Raw genomic sequence first — 22,590 nt, 5'->3', positions numbered from 1 at the left:
ATATTGAAGAAACCCCATTCCTTTTATTATAAGAACTGGTATTTGACAACCTTCAAATCTTTCCAAAAGCTTCACCTCGTATATCTATATATATATAAACTCTCCTTGTTCTTCTGTTCTTCTCGCCGACATGTTTTGTCAGTACAGCTTATATCTGAAGGAAGCTCGCACTGCGTACTTCTTAGTGATTTGTTCCGCCTCCGTTTTCATTTGATGATCTGTCGTCCGTCCACCCTTTTCCTCGTTTTCTTCGTTTCCATTGCTTGATTTCGATTCCCCATCTGGGGTTTCTTGTAGGTGTTTGTCGGCGTACGTATGTGTCAATTTCTTGACAATCGATCAAACATGCTGTATCTGAATTCAGACCTGTCTGATAAGGATGTTGAGCCGTTCGTCGAGGTTTCTCCGACGGGACGGTACGGTATGTACGGTGACATGCTTGGCGCCGGAGCGGTGAAGAGGGTGTATCGAGCTTTTGATCAAGAAGAGGGTAGAGAGGTTGCTTGGAATCAGGTTTCCTTGAAAAGATTTCTGGATGACGAGGCAATGATGGATAGATTGTACTCGGAGGTTGGGTTGTTGAGAAATTTGGAGAACGAAAACATCATCACCTCGTTCGGATCGTGGACGGATCATGAGCACAAGACGTTGAACTTCATCACTGAAGTTTGCACCTCCGGGACTCTGAGGGAGTATAGGAGGAAGCACCGGCACGTGTCAATCAAGGCCATGAAGAATTGGCTGAGACAGATATTGAGGGGTTTAGAGTACCTTCATTCGCATGAGCCTTGCATAATTCATAGGGATCTTAACTGTAGTAACGTGTTTATCAATGGCAATCTTGGCAAGGTTAAGATCGGAGATTTTGGGTTGGCGGAAAAGGTGGGGAAGAACCACGTGGCACATTCGATTGTGGGGACGCCGGAGTTCATGGCGCCGGAGCTGTACGACGAGAACTACACGGAGACGGTGGATATTTATGCGTTTGGGATGTGTGTGCTTGAGCTGGTGACACTGGAAATACCATACAGTGAATGTGGTTGTGTGGCCAAGATATACAAGAAGGTGTCCTCTGGGGCGAAGCCCCGGGCACTGAACAAGGTGAAAGATTTGGAGGTGAAAGGATTCATTGAGAAGTGCATTGCGCCGCCGTCTGAGAGATCGTCTGCCTCTCAACTTCTCAAGGATCCCTTCTTTGATGGACTTGATGATGAAGACAAATATGATACTGGTTTAGATTGTTTTTTGCTTTCAGAAATATGTAGGCAAACTTGCTAGCTAGCTGTTCAATTCCCCTGTGCAGTTGATGCATTAATTGTAAATAAAGAATCGATATATAGTTTCTTTTTAAGTAACAATGTTGCAAATTAAGTAACACCCACTGCACCTCAACCCTCCTGTATTACTCCAGACTCCAGTGCAGCACGAAGCTGCCGACACCAAGTTGGCTCCTATGCCGCTAGCTATTCCCTGCTTGATCTCCTGGCACGGTGGAGGTTCCGTCATGAGTACCGGGTGAAAGGGCGTTGAGTAACTCAAGCGAACCGCCCTACCTTACTTCAAAGGAAACCAAAGTGCATGGCAAGACTTGGAAATTTGCTTATTTCATTTGGTTGATTGGATCGGAATCTACTGCCTAAAATGACTATTATCTCGCTTTATTGGATTGAAGAGTACAGAATTTCACAGCCAAGAGCAAATATGTACAATAGTTTTGACATTTGCAGACCTGTAACATGATTTTAGTTTTCACATTTGTACGCCAATTGATGACAATGAATAATACATCATGCTTATTTTACAGCACAATCTAAACAGCCACATTCGTTCCTATGCAAAAGTTATTTTGTAATAAGCACAGATAGGAACTGCATTCCCTGCTACGCTGTCAGTCTGAGTTTCTCTAGAAAAGAAAAGAATCAAGCGACAGATTTTTATTTTTATTTTTTATTTTTTTCAATACAAACAACCCAGCCTCAGCACCAAGTTCCAATCTTGAAGACGCTTCCATGCTCCATGATAAGGACTTCAAAATTTGTTCTTACCAACTAGCAGGAAAACTCTGAAACAAATGAAAAAGGAAAAGGATGAAGACATTATCGCCCAAATTCGTAAAAGTCCCCGAGTACCACAGCCACAACTTCCATAAGGCTTTTCAGACATAATACAAGACTACCCAAAATCTTAAAGAGTGGTGGGAAAAATTAACTCCATAATTCGATAATCAGATGATTGCAAAAATCCAATTTTTCATCCCAACTTGAAACTTATTGAACGAGTATTTATTCAAACTAACAACACAATTTAGAACTATGCATGAACTGCTAACTTCCAACACATTATTGTAGGATACTAGAATTGTATTATGAAGCAAGAACAATTGAGCTTCTAAATCTAAATAAGCCAATACATGAAATACATCAGTAAAGTAGTTGTCATAAAGGTAAAAGTTTTGATCACCTCAAGTTTGATTATGATTGGTTCTCCTTTGACATAGACGTCATGCAGTGAAACCTTCTGCCTTGGCAAAAGCAGTACTCAGATGAGCTGCTACAGAACAGCTAGCCAACTTTTTCCAGCTTACCAACTCAAAATCCAATCGGCAGGTAAAACCTGTCCAAACAAATTAAATGCATTCAAATCAAGCTCTAGAATACCCCCTCTTTTTGGGGTTAGTCTGGAATGCCCGTTTCCCCCAAATAACATCACGACCAAAATTGTCACCTTCTGCCATTTCTGATTACCATTAGTAAAATTGCACCCGGAGAGCACACATTTGCATCCAAACAATTGAAGCGACTAGTGACCACCAATCTGAACAGGGGGTCCAAATAGCTCAAAGGATGTGCATTCCAAAAATATTCAAAAGCGAGAATCAAAGGTTAATCAGCATAGATTTGTATGAGAATAGAAGATAAGTGTAAATGTCAACTAAAACTCTTTCTGAAGCTTAACTCAAGAGACCAAATGAACTGATAATTTTCTGTGAGAAAAACTTCTTCTAGAAGCTAAAACTGCATTGAGGAAAAGATCTGACTCTCCTTGGCACTTGCTTTAACAAAATTGGTGACCAATAAATACCAAGTCGTGTTGTTAGGTATGAAGCCATTGTCCACACCCTTATGTAGAAGTAAACAGGCATTATCAAACATACCCTCTTTGCAGTGCCAACTGATTAAAGTGTTATAAGTAATAGCATCAGGATGGACTCCTTCAATTTGTAATCTGTCAAAGAGATTTAAAGCCTCCCGAAGATGGCCCATCTTGCATAAACCATTTATCAGGCTGTTATAAGTGACTATGTCTGGTGTCAAACCCCGATGAATCATATCCCTTAGAAAATCGAGTGCATTATGTACTTTTCCAACTTTACAAAGACCATTGATCAAAATATTGCACGAGATATTATTGATATTCAGTCCCTTGCTCATCATTTCTTCAAACAATCCCAATCCTTTCTCAACTGCCCCAACTTTACAGAACGCGCTTATAAGGCCATTATAGGTGATTGCGTCAAGGGGGCATCCTCTAAATAACATTTCATTTACAAGCTTAAGTGCTTCTTGGATCGCATCTCTCCTCAGGAAAGCATGAATCAAAGTGTTGTAAGTTACAGTGTTGGCAATTACACCCTCCAGAAACATATCACGATAGACTCCCAAGGCCTCTTCCATCTTATTGACCTTGCACAGTCCAAATATTACTGAATTAAATGTAAATACATCGGGCTGACATCCTTTCTGAGACATTTCACCTATCATATCCAAAGCTTCATCAACTTTTTCATTCTTGCACAAAGCACATATGAGGCAATTGTATCCCACAGTATTCAGGCTAAGCCCCTTAGCTGACATCTCATTTAAAACATCACCAGCTTCCTCTAGTTGGTTTTGTTTGCAGAATCCATCTATCAATGTTGTGTACGTTACCACATTAGGCTCACAACCCCTAGCCACCATCTCATTAACCAAGTCACAAGCTGAAGTCAAACAACCCTTCTTGCAAAGGCCACGAACCAGTATGTTAAACGTAAAAACATCAGGGACACAGCCGGATTGTAGCATGAAATTATAAATAACGGCCCTGGCTTCATCAAACTGTCCGCTGGTCACATACCCATTAATTAAGGTATTGAAAAGCACAACATTTGGAGCAGGCACTTTGATCAGCAATGCCCTTGCTTCATCAACTTTCCCCATTCTACACAACCCATGCATTAAAAATCCATAAGTTATATTATCAGGAGAGAAACCCCGAAGAAGCATCCGATCGACCAACTTTGCTGCCTCATGAATCCGATTGAGCTTAACAAAGCCAATGATAACATCATTGAAGGTCTCAACATCAGGTGTACAACCCATAAGAAACATTTCGTCCAAAAGTTTCAATGCTTCATTCGCTCTATTATTCTTAGAGAGTGCATGTATCAGAGTCTGATAGACCACCGAATTGGGCACACACCCATGCTTCATCATGTCTCTAAGAAGAGAGCAGGCAGAATCCACCTCATTAACCATACAAAGTGCTTTCATCACAACCCCAAATGTGTGGACAGTGGGAGAAACACCCTTACTCAACATGTCATAGAAAACATTAGGTGCAAATTTAGGACAATTCCCAGCCACCAATATCTCCAATACAACATTATAAGATCTAAAAGTTGGTTCACAAGAATAAACATTCCTCATATCCAGAAGCAACCTAGTTGCTTGCCCTGGCAAACCAGCTCTTCCATAATATTTCATAATCAGGAGGAAAATGGACTCTCTGAAAACAATCCTTTCTTCTTTCATCTGCATCAACAACCTATCTATGACCTTAAACTCCCCAGCCGCCCCAAGCTTATCTATCAATGCATTATACACATCAAAAGAATGGCAATAGCCCTTCTGGGCACCCGCCCATTCGAATATCTCCATTGACGTGGGCACGTCAAGTGGGAGCTTAAGCAATTTACATAGCTGATAGGAGCTAATTTGAATAAGCGACTTCCTAAGCTCTTTGAGGTCGAAAGGTTTAATTAACCTTTCCCATTCAGTCTCGGACTCTGACCCATCGTTATCATTCAAGACTGTATCACTAAAATCTCTTCTAGCCCCACTTGAGGAAATTGCAAAATAGTGACCTTTTAACAAAGACTCTAGCTTTTTGCTCACATGGGTTGAAAACTTTGATCTTTTCAACATTACTCTAAATGGGTAGCTAAAAATTTCCACAAACTAACCGAACAATCAGAGATTTGGAGTATCTCTGAAGCAAAATGGCCATGACCCTTCTGCAGATTTGGGTTGTTTTTCAGAAACAAAAAGAATGGTTTTCAATAATTTGAGCTGAAATGAACATGGTACCATCGAGATAGGATATACTGAAACTCTAAGAAGAAGTAGTGACATGTACCTGGGTATAAAGAATGAGGAAACCATGGATTGAAACATTAGGTGGAAGAAATTTCAACAATCAGCAACACGGCTTCAATAGAAATGAGTACTGATCGAACTATCGAAAGGCACTGTAATGGTATATCAGGTTAATGGGCTTTCGGCCTTGGTGTGTTAGAGGGCCTTTGACCTTTGAGTTGTAATGGGTCTTACCATGTTTTAGTTGGTATGATCCATAGGCTTATGATTTTGATTAGTAGTTGTAAGTGTCTACAAACAAGACCCAATAGATGTATTAGGCATTCAAGTTGGAATCAGGTGTGGCTGAGCATGTTATGATTTTAATTGTTCTAATTGTTCGTGATTCGTACTAAGAAAATGCTTTGGTTTATTACAAATTTTATTACCATTTTCTTACAAATTTATATGAAAGTATTATATTTTATGAAAATGAAAATGCGTGTGACATAATTGTCTCGTGACAGTTTACATTTTAGTGGTTGACATATGAATTGCCATGCTAAATTTGTAAGTGTAGTAAGTACCATTTAAAGTTTTAAACTGCCACATAGTGGTCCATATTTTAATGGCAAATTATAATGCATTCTTTGAAGGGTATTTCTTTCTAGAGCGCTGACAAGGTTCTTACAAATTGACGTGGTAATTCATGTTGCATTTACTATGTCAATTACTAGATAATTAAAGTTGATTGACTAATATAACACTTTCACATGAATTGTCATGTCAACTTGTAAGTCCACATGACACTTATCACGCAATTATTAAACAATTAAATTTAACCGTAGTTGTCGTGACGTTACCAAGTCAACTATCACTTCAATTTATCCCAGCTATATGAGTTGGATTGGCTATCTTTCCATAACAATCATCAGTCTCAGTCCAGATTTTGGCGAAGGGAGCAGGATTTTCAGTGCTTTTGGATCAGAAGTGCTGAAACGCAGTTTTGCATCATCTAAAGAAAAAGAACTGAATGACAAGTAGAAGACAGCCTTATTCCCAACCAACTGCAAAGGGTTAATATTTTCATTACCATAAATGAACACAAATCGCAACAATAAATCCAAATTCACAAGAATCTTCTGCCTCCCAGCATGTACATTGATGGTAATCAAAGCGTCTATTGTAAATTCACCACAGAAGCAGATTTGACTATATGTACACTCTTAAAAGGGCCCTATGAGAGAACATTTCTAACACCATTGCAGTTTCACTACCAAGTTGTGAAGACCAACTGAAAGGCCATGGTATTGGTAGGAAAATCCAGATATCCTACCAAGTAGTTAAATTATGCATTTGAGACACACTGAACTTTCTGAGATTCCAGCACGCTCCTTGCAGCTTCCATGACTACTTGTCCACTAACATAGTGCTGCCGACAAACCGGCATGTATACATCAGCCCCGCCGATCAGTTCTGTTTGTATCTCCTCTGTTTTCCTTAAGGTGAAGAAAGCACGATTATGACAAAGTTCGCAGCGAGCAGTTAATTTGGTCACAGAATCAGCAAGGGGAATTATGTCTAGCACAGAACCAAAGCTCCTCCTGTCAACAATATTTAATCCACCATCAAAAGGATCTTGTTACAATTTCCAAGAATTGTAATTTTCTTGATCCAACAAAGAAAAAATCTATATGAATGGTGGAAGATTATCATCAGAGAGGAAAAAAAAAAGTCAAGAACATAGAAAGCTTCATGTAGATGGTGGCCTATATAAATAGTACCTCAAATAGTCACCATCTAGTCCAGCAACTATTACTGTTTTGCCATCATGATCAGCAGCTTCACGACAGAAATCATAAAGGTCCTCAAAGAATTGAGCTTCATCAATACCAATCACATCTAACTGTCACCATATACAGGTTATGACTATCACTCCTAGTGTCCATGAAAAACTGATGAAAGTTAAATGCACTAATCTTACCAAGAAAAGCCATACAAGTATGCCATTTCAAAACGAGATATTTCTCAGCCACGCAAACCACTAACTCATTACTGAGTCGGTGTGCATATACAAAACAATAATCAGTTTATTTTCATACAGATCAGGCTAACAAGTCTGTACTTTTGCACAAGAAAGTATAACTGTTCATAACACGCAGCATCATCAAATTGTGGCATTAAAAAGCACCTGATCATATGCATCAAGGCCAAATTTTTGTCTGAATGATGACAAATTTGGCAAGGCCCAACATGGTAGTTTCACCCCATCATGTGTCACAATCGAATCCAATCCATATCTTGTATCCTTATTTGATTTTACTATTGCCACATTTCTGCATAGCAGACATGCAAAAAAGAGTTAACAATTCATAACAATAATTCCAAATAATACTTTTTGTTAAGAAAGTAGTTGTATATTTGCTGCCCTGAATTGGCATCAGAAAGCTGGGAAATTTTATTCTAACATAACTTTTTGTGTTTCTGAATTTCACATGTGCAATGAGATGCTTCACATTCTTGAAATATCTCATGAAGCAGCAATAGCAATTTTGGTGATTAACAGCTCCCCAAGTTGCAAATTGGCTAAATCCTAAGTTTATGGTTCTGGCCCTGAAACAATATAGGATCCTAAGGTGCTCAAGAAAATAACTAGAGAAAAAGGATATTAGGTTTATGGTTCTGGCCCTGAAACAATATATCCAGCATGTAGTTGTTGTGTCCAAATGTAGTAGAACCGTTAATAATAACAATAACAACAACAATAACAATAATAAAAGTCATGGTACTAACAACGACAATAACAACATTGATGACAAAGACATGTAGTAATAGGTTATCATGCCAACATAATTCGGAAAAGTTTCATACTAATATCCTCACATAAATGCAAAGAAACCAAGTTGAGATCTATAATGTCCATCATAGTTTGTGGAGATTACAATTTTGACGGAAAAACAGATTCTAAGAGAAAATAAAGGTTTGGAGTGATAAGGATCTTGCAAAAATGTCTTTACAGGTGTAGAAGGATAAAGTGGTTTTGGGAGGAGGGGACCATGAATTTACAAGAAGGATGAGGACTGAGGAGGGAAATAACATGGGATTTGATGAGCTCCTGCCTCAATTTGAGGTTTCTTTTATATTACTATTATTCTTTTCTTTTTGGGAACTTGAGGCAGGGGAAGGAGAAAGAAATCCAGGAATAAACAGCTGGATTTCTGATCTAAGCCCCTAGTCTTTAGAAATCATATTCAATCATAAAAAAAATTTATACAATTGTCATTGATCAAGATTGTCTATATATCATCCCAGCAGTACTATTAGACAAACCAAAGCTTGACCTTTATATATCATCACAAAACCTGAACAGCCTGAGCACATAGATACATAAACAAGGTTCAATATGCATTATTCAAATTTCAATTTCAGATCCCAGCTTGAAAAACCACAATTGCACATAATGTCTACAACATAAACAATCCATCAAAGTTCAACACCTGATACAGATGAGAATAGACAATGATAAACCCAAATGAGTTTCAAAAATTGAATTGAATAAACAGCAATAATTTTTCCTCTGCAAGTGAAAGGTAGACCAAATTAATAGTTCAAGGCTTGATATTAATAGTTCAAGGCACACGGGCAAATTAACTCACAGATTCAAAGATGTTAAAGGTAGCCAAGAAATGAGATTGCAAAATCATTTCTGTCTCTCTTGCTTTTAACTAGTGATTTATAGTGCAAGACAAATATGAAAATAAACTCAAAGATCTGAAAATGCTTTTGGCTTGTTGCTTGCCAGTCCTCTAGCAAGTAGAAACTTTTAACCACGAAATTGTTGCCTTGAAAGCTTACTAGATAATATAGGGGCTCTAGGGACTGACTCTAAACGATATGTCTTTAGTGGAGACGGAAAGGCGCATCTAAAGAAGCTTGGAAAGTGGATAGAAGAACTCTGCATGCATGAGGAGCAACCGGTATTGGGTCACTAAGCACGTTCACCTATATGCTTGGACTGGCAGTATTGCTGCTCTACATTGGGTTCATAAATTGAAAGTAAATGGTTTTCTTTCGCACACATCAAAACATTATTTTAAATTACTGAAGAATGTAAGATATATAATGATTGCGATGCCTAATTAGGTAACATTTGGCACATAAGATGACTGGTATGCATTGTGCCTTACCTATTAATGGGTCTTCCAGATTCTTCAATTTCCAGAAAACACTAAGGTTTTAGGTTCACAGCTCTTAAATGTATCAAATAGCCCTGCTTTGCAAGAGAGAGAAATTCACAGGCAGTAAGCGTTTTTCCATAACTTGACTTAGTTATCACTTAAATCAGGAACATAGCCGGCATCCTTTAAAATGCAAGTCATTTCTCTAACCATCTTATATATATCCTGAGACTGTTTATAAGATTTATCACCCTTAAAGAAGACGTGAGCCCCATTTTGAATCTCTATCCTACTATAACCAGGCTCTTTTATGACCCCCGATTCCCTCATCACAGCCCTAACCTCGGCAACGTTGTCCCACAACCCAGAGGAGGCATAAGCATTAGACAAAACCACATACTTTCCAGGATTTTCTGGTTCCAATTCAAAAAATTTCTTTGCTGCAAGCTTTACTAAGTCCATGTCTCCATGAATCCTACAAGCCCCAAGCAAAGCACCCCATATCACTGAGTGCTCCTTACAAGGTGCATTCAGAACAAACTCATACGCCTCTTGTAACCGGCCAGCACGCCCTAAAAGATCAATCATAGCTGCATAATGTTGCCCTCTTGGCTGAATACCATAATCTCTGGACATAGATGAAAAATATGCCCAACCCTCATCAACCAAACCTCCATGGCTACAAGCTGAGAGAACTGCAAGAAAAGTAACATAATTTGGTTTGTAACCTTCATGTTTCATCCTATGAAAGGATTCCAAAACCTCTACAACTTTTCCATGCTGACCATACCCAGATATTAAAGCAGTCCACGTAATAACATTCCTATTTAAAGACTTGTCAAATACCTGATGCCCATCAGATAAACTGCTGCATTTAAAGTACATGTCCATGAGAGCACTATTGACAACTACATTTTCCCTGATTTGGCACTTTATCATGACACCATGGGCCTGCTTCCCATGCTCAATTGTTGCTAGAGTGGCACAGGCTCTAAAGACTGATGCAAAGGTAAACTGGTCTGGTACAAAACCAGTCTGTCTCATCTTGTAATAAAGATTTAACCCCACTTCTTCAAGCCCCCTTTGCACATACCCTGCAATCATTGCATTCCACGAAACCAAGCTCGTCTCGAGCAATTCATTAAACAGAACGTGAGCCATTCCTAAATCCCCTAATTTCACATACAATATCAACAATTTAGTTTTCAAATATTCACTGGGATCATACCCGACAACAACCATTTGTGCATGGATTCTTCTCCCCTTCTGATACTCTTTCCTGAATATGCTTTCCTGCAACAGAAGAGCATAGGTCCCTGGCTCCACTCGCAGTCCTGTAGTGCACAACAGCCCAACAGCTTCCCTCAATCTTCCCGATATACAAAGACCCTTTAATGTTTTATCCAATTGGCGGTGACTTTTGTAAGGCTCAACCTGAAAGCTGGCGATAATCGCATTCCATCAATTGAGCTAATACGTCCCTGACATTTACTCTTCCCATTCCAAAGAATAATATACACATGCCAATTCCCTTAAACGTTGAGCTTTATAACAATCATAATACATACATAAATATGTACACAAAAATGGTAACATTCTATTCAAATAGTCAAACATTCAAATTACACAATCAATATTGGACCTAAAGATCTCGTCTTTGGCACAGAAACAATACTACCCACCAAAAAGAGTAACATTTTATCACAACCCACATAAATTCAAGCTCAAAATTCAACCACGCAACACATAAAAACAAAATTATAAAAGGTCCCAAACCTGCCATTGCTGCTCTCAGACTGAATCCTGCGCAGAAGCGCGGTGGTTTTGCCGGCGAACATGGGGCCGACGATCACGTGAATCTCTCCGGCCGACGACGGTGGAGCCACCTCCGTATGCACTCCACGGTTTTGGATTGAAAGAAATGAGGATTTGGATGAAAAGATTGCAGATTTTAGAGGGACGAAACAGGGGTTTCGGAAAGTCGTGGGGCTGCATGACAATGATTTGGAGGCAAACGAAAACAGCGCCAGAGGAGTAGCTTCGGGGAGGTGAGAAGAGAAGGATGAGAACGTTGGGGTTAAGAGAGACCTCATTCTTGAAATAGTTAGCATGTATTTTGCTCTACAAGCGAGAGAGAGAGAGAGAGAGAGAGAGAGAGAGAGGGGTTTAAGGGTTTTGCTCGTTAGACAGACAGAGCATTTGTCGCGATTTTGTCTGATTTTGTGAGGGCTTTAAAACCTTTACTTGGAGAGAGAGAAGAGAAGGACCAGAGCCGAAAGGAGAAAGTGTTCTCCAACCTGGTTGGAGAAAATTCATATTAAACTGATTTTTGTTTTATAAAACTATTATATGTCTTTATTTTATTTTTTTGAAAAATATTATGTCTTTACAACATTGTAAGAATATTTTTAAATTTTTTTGGCACAAAATAAAAATAGATATTAATTGTTTTTTTCTTAATGCACGTGATAATGCAAATGTTAGTTTAATACATTTAATTGGAAAATTTTCTCCTAATTTAATTTGAAGAAGAATTTTGTCTGAATGCCTCTTCTTCCCGTAAATTATATGCACACTAAATCCTTTTAATTTATCAAAAAAAATTTAGAGAATTTTTAAGAAATCATTAAGAATTTGGTATAAACACTTGAAGAGAGAAGCATAAGAATATTTTGGGAATAATAAATAAATCTTACGGGATGACTAGGAGTAAACCAAACATAAAAATCTTATATTTTTCGAGAATTTTATCAGATACTTAATCTTTCAAGCATGAGAATAGTCACATTCTTATGAATTCAGATTCTCGAACATCACATTCTTGAGAATGTGGATCAAGATCCTTTAATAGTATTTGAGACAACTTTTAATAGTATCAATTAAATTAAAGAGGAAATAGAAAACAAAAAAAATAAATTAAAGAGGACCTTTCGCTGCTTTATTGAGAGGACCGGGTCATTTGATGACCTATTTTTTACTTTTTCTCATATTTTATTATTATTATTATTATTATTTTGTCTGTTGTTGAAGAATCCACGCATTTTTCAGTATTTTAATCACCATAACAATTTCCTTATTTGCTCAAAAAAATAAATAAATAATCTAAGGAGAAACTTCACTGAAAACCCCTGAACTTCCACCCGATTTGATAAATTCTCATAAACTTCAAAATCTCTCAATTTAATCCTCTGAACTTTCAATTGCTCTCAATTTAGACCCCCTCCGTCAGATTTTAAACGTTATATGACGTTTATACCCCCGACTTTGTATAAAATTCCAACTTCCAAAATATATATTTTTTTTTTTAAAAAAAAAAAATCAGGGATATTTTGGTCTTTTTTATATTTTTAACTGCTAAAATTAATGAATGGGTCCAAATTGAGAGGAATTAAAAGTTTATGGGACTAAATTGATAGATTCTGAAGTTTATAGGGTATTTTAAAACAGGTGAAAGTTCGAGGATCTTCAGTAAAGTTTCTCTTACATCTAAAGAAGATAGTGAGCTAAGTGGATAAGTACCCTCTTCATTTACTGATCCATATTACATTTCATTTAAATTTCTAAATGACGTCCCGCTATATACATTATGTGGCATCACCACATACATTGTTAAATACAATAAAAAAAATATTTAGAGTAAAATGAATCATCTTCATTTTGCGCAAAAGTGGACAAATTTTAATAAGGGCTAACCCTAATTTCCACGAGGATGTGACCATTTATGATCACATATCATTTCAATAAAGAAACACGGCATGTATGAGTTCCACTTGCATTGACCTCACGATTCTCTCTCTCTCTCTATATATATATATATACCTCAAAGGGTATTTCCTGGTAACCTCATAATGTTTACTTTTCTAGTTAATACCATTTGAGACATGATCAAATGTTAATCTAGTTTTTTTTATATATATATATATATATATGAGATTAAATCATCAACTTTCCTGTTATAAGTACAGCCGTTGGATTTCCAATTTTGGTGTTTGTACAAAAACATATACACTTTAAATATAAAGGTGATGGGAATCAATGAGACATGTGAACCCCTCCCAAATCATTATTTTGCGCCCATGTGATTCAATCATCCATCCTTTTATGCCTGTCCACTATACATGTCCACCCATGCCAAGTCAATGAAGATCAAACAATCAATTAAGCTTGAGTTATCATCCCATATGTGTGATGCAATATATTTCACTCAAATTCTGATTAATATCTTTATTCAATTAAAAAAAAAAAAAAGAGACTTATGGGAAATTGGTAATATTTGATTAAAATTTTGTTTTATAATTGGCAAGACGGAAATTAAAGAGTTGGACAAATTGTTGTTTTTTTTCTTTGTTTCTAAGGGTATGTTTGGAAATGCATTTTTAAAGAAATAATCCGCATTTTTAAACCAAATCGCAATTTTGAAGTGTTTGAGATTGCGATTTTAAAAACGTGAAAAAATTCGCGATTTCTATAAGCTAACTAGATGATGCTTATTTGAAAAAGTGTGAATTTAAACCAAAATCACGATTTCGCTTAAAAAAATATTTGGGACAGTATTTACTTATTTGGCCATGAAACCGCAATTATATGCTAATGTTATCCAAACACTCAATGGATAAAAAAAAGTATTTTTTAATATATTTTACCAAACGTCTATGCGATTTTAAAAAGAATCGATTTTAAAAACACAATTTTTAAAATTACACTTATTAAAATCGTACTCTTAAACAGACCTTAAACCGGATACAAGGAAATTCTTCAAATACAATTTATGTGCTCATAAAGAGATTGTTCATGTGTCGTATATCTCGTCCTTGCATATATTAATTTCATGAACACCTTTTGCTTTGCCATGACTTGGTGAACTTTTATGGGTACCTAACAAATGGGATAAACTTGACGCCAAGTAGCTTTCATATATATATATATATATATATATATATGCTAGCAAATGTGGGTGACCCACGATAGGCCTTAAGGCTTTCTTGGCAGCTACTGGCCTGCATCTCTCAAACTTGCTGGCCAATGACTGAAAAAGAAAACAACTTTGGCAAACGTCGATTCACACACTTGTTGCGAGCTTAACACAATTAATAGTGATTTGTTTGATTTATATAGTCTTATACTATGTCTCGAGACAACTTAAATTTGACATCCGAACATGAATTATCGCCCATAATAATTGGTCTGTGTTGAAAATCATATGTATCGGCAGTTTAAAAAAAAAAAAAAAAAAAAACTATTTAAGCATGTACGTTAGAAAGGTCAACAACTTTCGTTGTTTTATTCAATCTAAAAGCTGGATCGATCGAACATCATGTGGTAATTTTCGGCAATGTCTAGTGGACGGACACCACAAACTTTAATTTAACTTCACCATTTAAAGAAAAAGAAAAGCTTGCCACCTCATACTCTCTAATTTTCCCACTAATCTATTTTCCCAAACAAATATTTTTTCCAAATTAATCCAACTTTTTTTTAACAAACATTTCTCAAAATTGGGTCAGAAAATTCAGTTTATCAAACAAACATTTTTTTTAAAAAAAAAAAAAAATTAATCTGATCTCATTCATAGAAAAGTCAAGAGCACAAAAACTCTTACAATTAAGATCCAAACCGAAGTTAAAAGATTACACATCATAGAGGGCAATAACAAACATATCTTATATTGAAGTTCAAACTATGACGCCAAACATCTGCTAACCTATGACTAATCTTTAGTTGTAATTGCAGATCTGCTCTAAGCAGACAATCTAATACATAGGTAGCTCTTATTCTTCGACCCTAGAATTAGAAACATTTGTCTTCAAAACAAGTAAATTTCAAATATATATATATATATATATATATATATATATATATATTAATCACATGAATTGGAGAGGATAATATCATGGTGGGATAATAATTGTATAAGATTGAGAATTGAGAGGGGGGGGGGGGGGAGGGGATGATATTATTTATTGGCCAACTATTATTTGAATAAAAAAATGAAGAGGCATTGGTAATGGATATAACGTCATGCATGTGCAGCTTGCACCAGATGTATGATGATGCATCTACCTGTTGTATTCTTTGGATGTGTGGGTGCACAAGCAATCCCTTCTGTCTATCACACATCTTCCACTTTTTGATGGGTTTTTTTTTTTTTTTAATATATATATATTTAAAAGTTATATAGAAAGGCATTTTAGAAATAAGTATCTTATCTATTCAAGCAATTGGCAATCCCCCATATTCATGTGATTTTCCAATTATATCAATTTCAAAAAAAAAAAAAAAAAAAAAAACTCTCTAAAAATGCACTATTTAGTAGATAAATTCATTCAACAAATCTTGACTTGCTTGGAAGAAGGGTCCATCCCTTTCCTCCACATCAAGCAATCAGGGTATGGATGGATTTAGAAGATAATTACTAGAAGTCCACTATAAAAAGCAAAATAATAATAATAATAATAATAATAATAAATAAAGTTCACCTTCAAATTAGGTTGGAGATGATTAACAAAGTATACGATTCTCATGGGGCGAAACTAGTATTTAGAGTTTGGTGGAGGGTAAAACAAAAAAAATTAAAAAAAAAAAAAAAATTGGGGGTGGGGGTAAATTCTAATTTAAAAAAATAAAAATAAAAATTATAAAGGTATTTTAAAATTTTTTGAAAAAACATGGGGCTTGGGGGCTTCTTCTACCCTTGGATTCTCACATGCATTTTTAGAAATATAAGTAAGAATCACGTGTTCTTTTTTTTTTTTTTTTTGTGAACATGTTCATAGTCCGTTCAAGGAGAGGAAAAGAGATGAGAAAGATTTGGACTAATGATTTTTGCTTAATGAGATATGGTCTCTAGCCGATTGAGTTACCTTTTAGGAACAAGAATCATGTGCTATAAAGATAAATGCAACACCCAAATCTCACACTGAAAAGATGAATAGTATACATAAATCGGACAAATTATAAAATAAGCTCATGCATGTTAAGTCTCACATTAATTTTTTACTAAGTAAAATTAGATTTTATAAATGATTTTATTAATTTCTTACCAAGTAAAATTAGATTTTATAAATGATTTTAGCAAGCTTCAATCATGTTTGGTTTGTGAACGAGAATAGAAAAAAAAAATCCATAATTAAGTTGGAAAAAATTTCATATGATCAATTCCATGAACTTATCAAGAGTTTTTCAACAATACTTTTTTTTTTTTTTTTGGTGGTAATTTTTCTAATTTTTTAAACACATAAACGATGTAGTTGATGGAATTCTTTAGGTTTAACAAGCTCTTGGAATTGAGCTCAGAAAGAAAGGAAAAAAGAAAAAAGAACAAAGAAAAAAGTGAATGGAATTGATAAGGTATATTGTTGTTGTATGTTTGAGGTTCTTAAACCAAATTGGGGGTGCCAATCATAAAGGACCTGAAAGTCAATGGCTATAAGTGGAAAAAACACAAAATAAGAGGCAGTACATGTGAGAATAATCAATAATGAGACCCCAAGAAACAATAGACAAAAACGGCAACATTTTTTATATATTTCGAAATCAAAACGTGAACTTGGGGAAGTCACCGTCTTCTATTCCCATCGTCTCTGCCTTGTAAACTTTCTTACAACGAGAGGATAGATAGCCAAACCTCTCGCTCTTTCTCTCTCTCTCTCTCTCTCTCTCTCTCCTATATATATGTATATATAATATATAATATCTATGATATGCCCATGTGAGATGCAAATTCCTTTTCTCATACATATCTCTTCCTGTCTGTCTGAGACGCATAGCTTTGGTTCATTACACATATATATAATCTAATTTGAATCGACCATAATTGAAAGAACAAATAAAGAGAGAGAGGAAAAGAAGAAAAGAAAAAGGAGGGCCTCTCGCCCTCTTCTTCTTATTATGCCTCCTCTCAGATCTTAGATTCTCTCAAACGTTCCATCTGGCTTGTCTTCTTTTGGTGGTAATATTTTCTCTGCAAAATGCTTTGCTTTTCAATTTCTTTTTTCCAAATATAAATTCTGGGTTTTGGATCTTTCGCTCCTTCAATGTTAAACTTATCTCCTATTTGCTTTTGTTTTAAGGAATCCCGGATTGCGGGTCGATCGGTGGATGCTCTGACGTTCCTGGATTCAATCCAACAACACCCATTTCTTATCTAACAATAAGAGCATCCAAGTGTCTGTGAATTCTGTGATGAGGTACAGCTTTTCTCGTTTAATCCGCACTATGCTGTTTGTTACATGTTTTTTTTTTTTTTTTTCGATGTTACATTGATTTCTGTATTCCTTGGAAAGCGACTATTGGATTGTGTTTTACTTGGTTTTCGGTAAATTATGCGTTGCGGATTAGATCCGGTGCGTGTTCTTCTATATCATCCATTTATTGGTTGAATTTAGTTTGGCTGATGCTGATGAAAAAATTGATTTTTTTTAAGTGAATATCCTCATATTGATTCGTTTTGTTTTTGAGTGTTGGGAATTTGATTGATGGGCTTGTGGGAAATGGATGTGCAGGATGGAAATGGAGCCTGGCAAACTTTTCATTGGTGGGATATCTTGGGACACAAATGAAGACCGTCTTAGAGAGTATTTCCAGTCTTTTGGAGTAGTAGTGGAAGCTGTGATAATGAAGGATCGGGCCACGGGCCGTGCCCGTGGTTTTGGTTTTGTTGTTTTTGCAGACCCTGCTGTTGCAGAAAGAGTTGTTATGGAAAAGCATGTGATAGATGGTAGAACTGTAAGTTTGTACGTTTGAATTCACAGTTTATGTATAATTTAATGTTATATCGGTTTTCTCCTGATATTATGAGTTCCACTGCAGATGTTGGTGGCTCTTATCTTCACAATTGGAGAATTTAAAAGCGTATCCCAATTCTCTTATGTGCATCATGATTCAATATTTTTTTTTAAGCAAAATTTTAGAAACAACTTCTTCACATGTACTCTATTGATTGAGAAGATTAAAAATGTAATGTATGTTTTTCTTTTTCTTTTCGAGCCTCATTCACTGTAGATGTTGGGTTTAATTGGCTTTATATCACTATTGAATTCCTCAAAATATGATTTTAGGAATTCCTGTGAAAGCCAAGACAATCAAAGTGTTGTCACCATCAAGTGCCTTTTTGGCAACTTTGGGAACCTTTGGGAAATTGTACAGTCAGTCTTACAATGAATTCTAGAAAGAAGATTACCAGAATAGCAATGCTAGAAAGAAGCCTTTAGACAGAAATGATTGGTGCCAAGAGATATTAAGACGGATTCCATGGAGAGTCAATTTGTTTGGAGGGTGCATTCAGAGAACAGTTATAGCATGGTGCCAATAATAAGGACATTTGCATGAAGATTAAATCTGTTGGTAAATTGAGAGAGGACTGTGGGAGTCTTAAACAAAATTACACCAGGGAGATTGTCTGGTATAAGTACTTGTTATTAAGAAAAAATACTATAGAAGTTTGGTCTAACTAGTCCTTTGACAGTTTAATTTGGGTGGCGACAGTTCAATCTTGCTTGCGGATGTGTATGCTTCATTGTCACTTGCTCATTCAAGGCTCAGTAGATACTATGTGGAGTTACTGAACCATAATTTGGAACCTTAGGAGGATGGGCTTAAGTAATATGAGATAAAAAAAATACATTTAGAAAGTAGTTTTTTTGTCAATATACTTTCTCTGTTACTCCTACGAGCCAAAGCCTAATCTTCATACAGTAAAAGCATCTCTAGTTAGGCAAAATCACAATAATAACCACAAGAAAAAAGTAATGAAGATCAAGATGATTGAATATTTAGATTCTTGATACAATTGATGGCATTTGCAGACCCCAAATTCTTTTCCAATCATACTCTAATTGTGCCTGTTTGAATTAGAGTTTATTATTTCTACATTTCAGGCACTCTTATTTGTATTGCAAAGGAAAAAATTTATTGAGTTCATTTTTTCATCCTCTAGCTTTCCATTCTCAGGTTGAAGCGAAAAAAGCTGTTCCTAGAGATGATCAGAACATTCTTAACAGAAACAATAGCAGCATTCATGGTTCTCCAGGTCCTGCCCGCACTAAGAAGATATTTGTAGGAGGCTTAGCATCCACAGTCACAGAGAGCGATTTTAAGAAGTACTTCGATCAGTTTGGGACAATTACAGATGTGGTGGTGATGTATGACCACAATACACAAAGGCCAAGAGGATTTGGGTTCATTACCTATGATTCAGAGGAAGCAGTAGAGAAAGTGTTGTACAAAACCTTTCATGAACTCAATGGTAAAATGGTTGAAGTTAAACGAGCTGTCCCCAAAGAATTATCTCCAGGGCCAAGCCGGGGCCAATTGGGTGGGTATAACTATGGTCTGAGTAGAGTTAGCAGCTTCCTTAATGGTTACACTCCGGGATATAACCCAAGCTCAGTTGGGGTGTACGGACATAGATTGGAGGGTAGATTTAGTCCAGTTACTGTTGGTCGTAGTGGATTTCCTCCATTCAGTCCTGGATATGGGACAGGACTGAATATTGAGCCTGGATTGAGTCCAAGCTATGGGGGAAATGCAAACCTTAATTCTGACCTTGGCTTTGGACGGGGATTGAACGCTTTATACACTGGAAATTCAAATAGGAATGTTAACCACATCAGCTATGGTGGTGGTAATGGGGGAAATGGTTCAATCTTAAGTTCAGCGAGCCGTAATCTGTGGGGCAATGAGAGTCTTAATTACTCTACTAACTCCTCAAACCCTAGCGCTTTACTGGGCTCTAGAAGTGGAAATTCAGGAATAGGTTCTTTTGCCAATATTGAAGCACTCTGGAGTTCCTCTCCTAACTCGGGTCAAGGCGGAGGTGCTGGTTCTACCTACGGTAGTGGCAATCTTGGTTATGCCAGTGGAGAAGTCAGTTTTGGTTCAGGAGCAGTAGGGTATGGAAGAAACAGTGGAACTGGTGTTGCACCAACCTCATCATATGCATCAAATGGTGGTTACAGTGGGTCTTATGAAGAACTTTATGAAGGTGGTTTGTTTTATGGGGACCAAACTTGGCGATCATCACCTTCAGAGCTAGAGGGGTCTGGTTCATTTGGTCTTGGGCTTGGAAATGCAGCTTCAGATGTTTTAAGTAAGAACTCTGGTGGTTATGGTGGTGTTTACAGTGTTACCAATAGACAATCAAATAGAGGTAACTATTTTATTTATTTTTTATTTTTTTCATTTGAATATTAATACTTCTTCCTCCCCTCCTCTGTCTCACGTTTAAATCTTCTGTTCTTTATCCAGTTTTCCCTGGCACAGTTCCTTGGCACAATATAAATGATACTTGTCTCCTCCTTGCATGAGTCATGGCTTCTAGCAGTGTCATGCACACGAGCACTATTTTATTTATTTCGAACATTTTGGCCAATAGTATAATCCTGTTGATTCAACTACCAGATTTGGGACCATTCTTTATCGTCAATTGGACATATAGAAGTAGGCCATTTGATTTGAGCATTATGCTACGACAACTATTTACTACCCAATCAATTGGATTCTAAATATAGTTCAACCATTTGCTTGCTGGTTGTTTAATCGTGAGTGTACAGCATTTACTTCACATGAAATTTGCTCTACTAATGGAAAATATATATTTTACTCTCTCAGCCATCAATCACATTGCCATCTAATAAATTGGCGTTGACTGCATTCTATGTTCACTGACTGTCAAGCTTTCCTTACCTTCTACAACATTTTTATCAAGTACTTATTATTTTGATCTTGAACAGATTATTTATGCTATGCCATGCAATGCTTCTCTATTGTATTTACATGCTTTCAATCATATTTTGCTTCAGGAATTGCTGCATAGGGAGATTATGATTTGGATGTCCAAAAATTATTGTAGGTGGAGTATAATTGGTGAAGAAGGTGAAGTACTGTGAATCTTCGTACATTTTCATCGTTGAGATACTTCGGTATATGAAAATATGATTAGAGCTAATTGGTTTACCTGTTTTGAAGAACACGTCGTAGAGAGCAGTTACAAGGGATTTCTTATAAGGTCTGAGCTTGAGTTAAATATAGGTTTCTTCCCTGGAATTTGATTGAAATGTATAATCGGATTGCTGGGTATACAGAGATTTGTTGTATCTTGCATCTCTGGTGACATAGCAATACAACAGAAACAAGCAAGACTTTTTCTTCCTCGTTTTTTTTTTTTTTTTTGTAATATCTGGCAAAGTTGCTGGTTCTTGTCAGGCATGTTGTTTTGCTTATATAACCCTTTTTCTGGGGTTTTGGTTTTTGGTAGATTGTACGTAATGTCTGGTTGATTTAAGTGCAATACTCTGATGGGATTGTCATTTGGGTCCCAGAAAAATAATTTACAACATAGTGATTCATCTCCCTTGCAAATTTTTTCTTAGCAGGTATAAGCTTCATTCTTCTGTTATAAATCATTATCTACTGCAGCTACTCTTGCTTCATCATACCATTTTAACAGTTTACTCCATGGAGATCATATTGTTTGGAATTGGTAGGGTGCAAAGTGAAAATTACTAGTTATAGAGGGAGTGTTTTTTCCTTACGGTTTACTATTTTTTACATGATTGGCAAACCAACACAAAATTAGTAAGTTAACATTGAGAGGTTTGATTCATTTAATTAAATTGGTAGGGTTCGATTTGACCTTTATAGTCTTATACTTATAACTCGATACAATTCAAATCCGACATATAAACACGAATTGCTATCCTTACTTTCCTTATCTCTTTGATGCATATGCCGAGATGACCCATATTTGCTGTAATTGTTTTAAGGGGACGCTAAAGGCCATAATGGTTGGGAACATGGTCTTGGGGTCCCCACTCTCCCTGCCCTTTCTGGCCGTGGGAAAGCATTCCCATGCTAGAAATTTAAAATGCCATGAGTGTAGATGAAGTATGAGCATGTGCCTGCTACATGATACAAGACAATTTTATCCTTCTGCACCACCTTTTGCTAACACTCTGTCGCTTGATCGGAAAAAAAGGATTCAAAGAATAACCCTAATATCAAAAGGAATTACTTTTATTGATCATCATCACTTGATACCCATTTGCTTTATTTGTTAAAACACCCTTAATGCAAGCCAG

General features: G+C 36.4%; 2 protein-coding genes and 1 pseudogene across 6 annotated transcripts; 2 read left to right on the top strand and 1 right to left on the bottom strand.

Annotated features, from left to right (window-relative positions):
• The first annotated feature begins 99 nt into the window (after positions 1-99).
• Positions 100-1,290, top strand: LOC132171494 (putative serine/threonine-protein kinase WNK11 pseudogene; annotated as a pseudogene).
• Positions 1,291-1,730: 440 nt separating this feature from the next.
• LOC132171493 (Pentatricopeptide repeat (PPR) superfamily protein) lies at positions 1,731-11,794 on the bottom strand. Of its 4 annotated transcripts, none has more exons than XM_088517575.1 (4): positions 11,291-11,794; positions 6,843-6,940; positions 2,461-5,107; positions 1,731-2,062 (listed from the first exon to the last, which is right to left on the bottom strand). In XM_088517575.1, exons 1-3 carry the CDS (start codon positions 11,623-11,625, stop codon positions 3,009-3,011), a joined length of 2,532 nt encoding a protein of 843 aa, XP_088373701.1. In that variant the 5' UTR covers positions 11,626-11,794; the 3' UTR covers positions 1,731-2,062; positions 2,461-3,008. The 4 variants fall into 4 exon arrangements, with proteins under 4 accessions (XP_088373701.1, XP_059438798.1, XP_059438799.1 ...); XM_088517571.1 differs by lacking the exons at positions 1,731-2,062; positions 2,461-5,107 and adding exons at positions 7,121-7,242; positions 7,528-7,672 and having other exon boundaries at positions 6,405-6,940; XM_059582815.2 differs by lacking the exons at positions 6,843-6,940; positions 11,291-11,794 and having other exon boundaries at positions 2,461-2,613; positions 2,725-5,470.
• A 5,299-nt stretch (positions 11,795-17,093) lies between these two features.
• LOC132171089 (heterogeneous nuclear ribonucleoprotein 1) lies at positions 17,094-21,871 on the top strand. 2 transcript variants are annotated; one of them, XM_059582311.2, is made up of 5 exons: positions 17,094-17,462; positions 17,584-17,700; positions 18,016-18,238; positions 19,463-20,660; positions 21,363-21,871. In XM_059582311.2, the coding sequence occupies exons 2-5, from the start codon at positions 17,696-17,698 to the stop codon at positions 21,371-21,373; spliced, it is 1,437 nt and encodes a 478-aa protein (XP_059438294.2). In that variant the 5' UTR covers positions 17,094-17,462; positions 17,584-17,695; the 3' UTR covers positions 21,374-21,871. The 2 variants fall into 2 exon arrangements, with proteins under 2 accessions (XP_059438294.2, XP_059438293.2); XM_059582310.2 differs by having other exon boundaries at positions 17,096-17,462; positions 21,313-21,871.
• Positions 21,872-22,590: the final 719 nt, after the last annotated feature.

This window comes from Corylus avellana, chromosome 1 (genome assembly GCF_965113065.1).
Source record: "Corylus avellana chromosome 1, dhCorAvel1.hap1.2, whole genome shotgun sequence".
Classification (NCBI taxonomy): Eukaryota; Viridiplantae; Streptophyta; class Magnoliopsida; order Fagales; family Betulaceae; genus Corylus; species Corylus avellana.
The sequence above is the reverse complement of the archived record's forward strand: the minus strand, read 5'-3'. Positions and strand labels throughout refer to the sequence as shown.

Bases quoted from the DNA above. Each gene is read 5' to 3' on its own strand.
- LOC132171493 (XM_088517575.1), bottom strand. From the start codon at position 11,625: ATGCTAACTATTTCAAGAATGAGGTCTCTCTTAACCCCAACGTTCTCA. The intron at 6,941-11,290 runs GTTTGGGACCTT...TATTGTTGACAG, and splicing joins TCTGAGAGCAGCAATGGCAG to GAGGAGCTTTGGTTCTGTGC. The intron at 5,108-6,842 runs CCTTAAGGAAAA...ATTTTGCAATTT, and splicing joins TCATAATCGTGCTTTCTTCA to CCTCAAGTGGGGCTAGAAGA.
- LOC132171089 (XM_059582310.2), top strand. The intron at 18,239-19,462 runs GTAAGTTTGTAC...TTCCATTCTCAG, and splicing joins ATGTGATAGATGGTAGAACT to GTTGAAGCGAAAAAAGCTGT.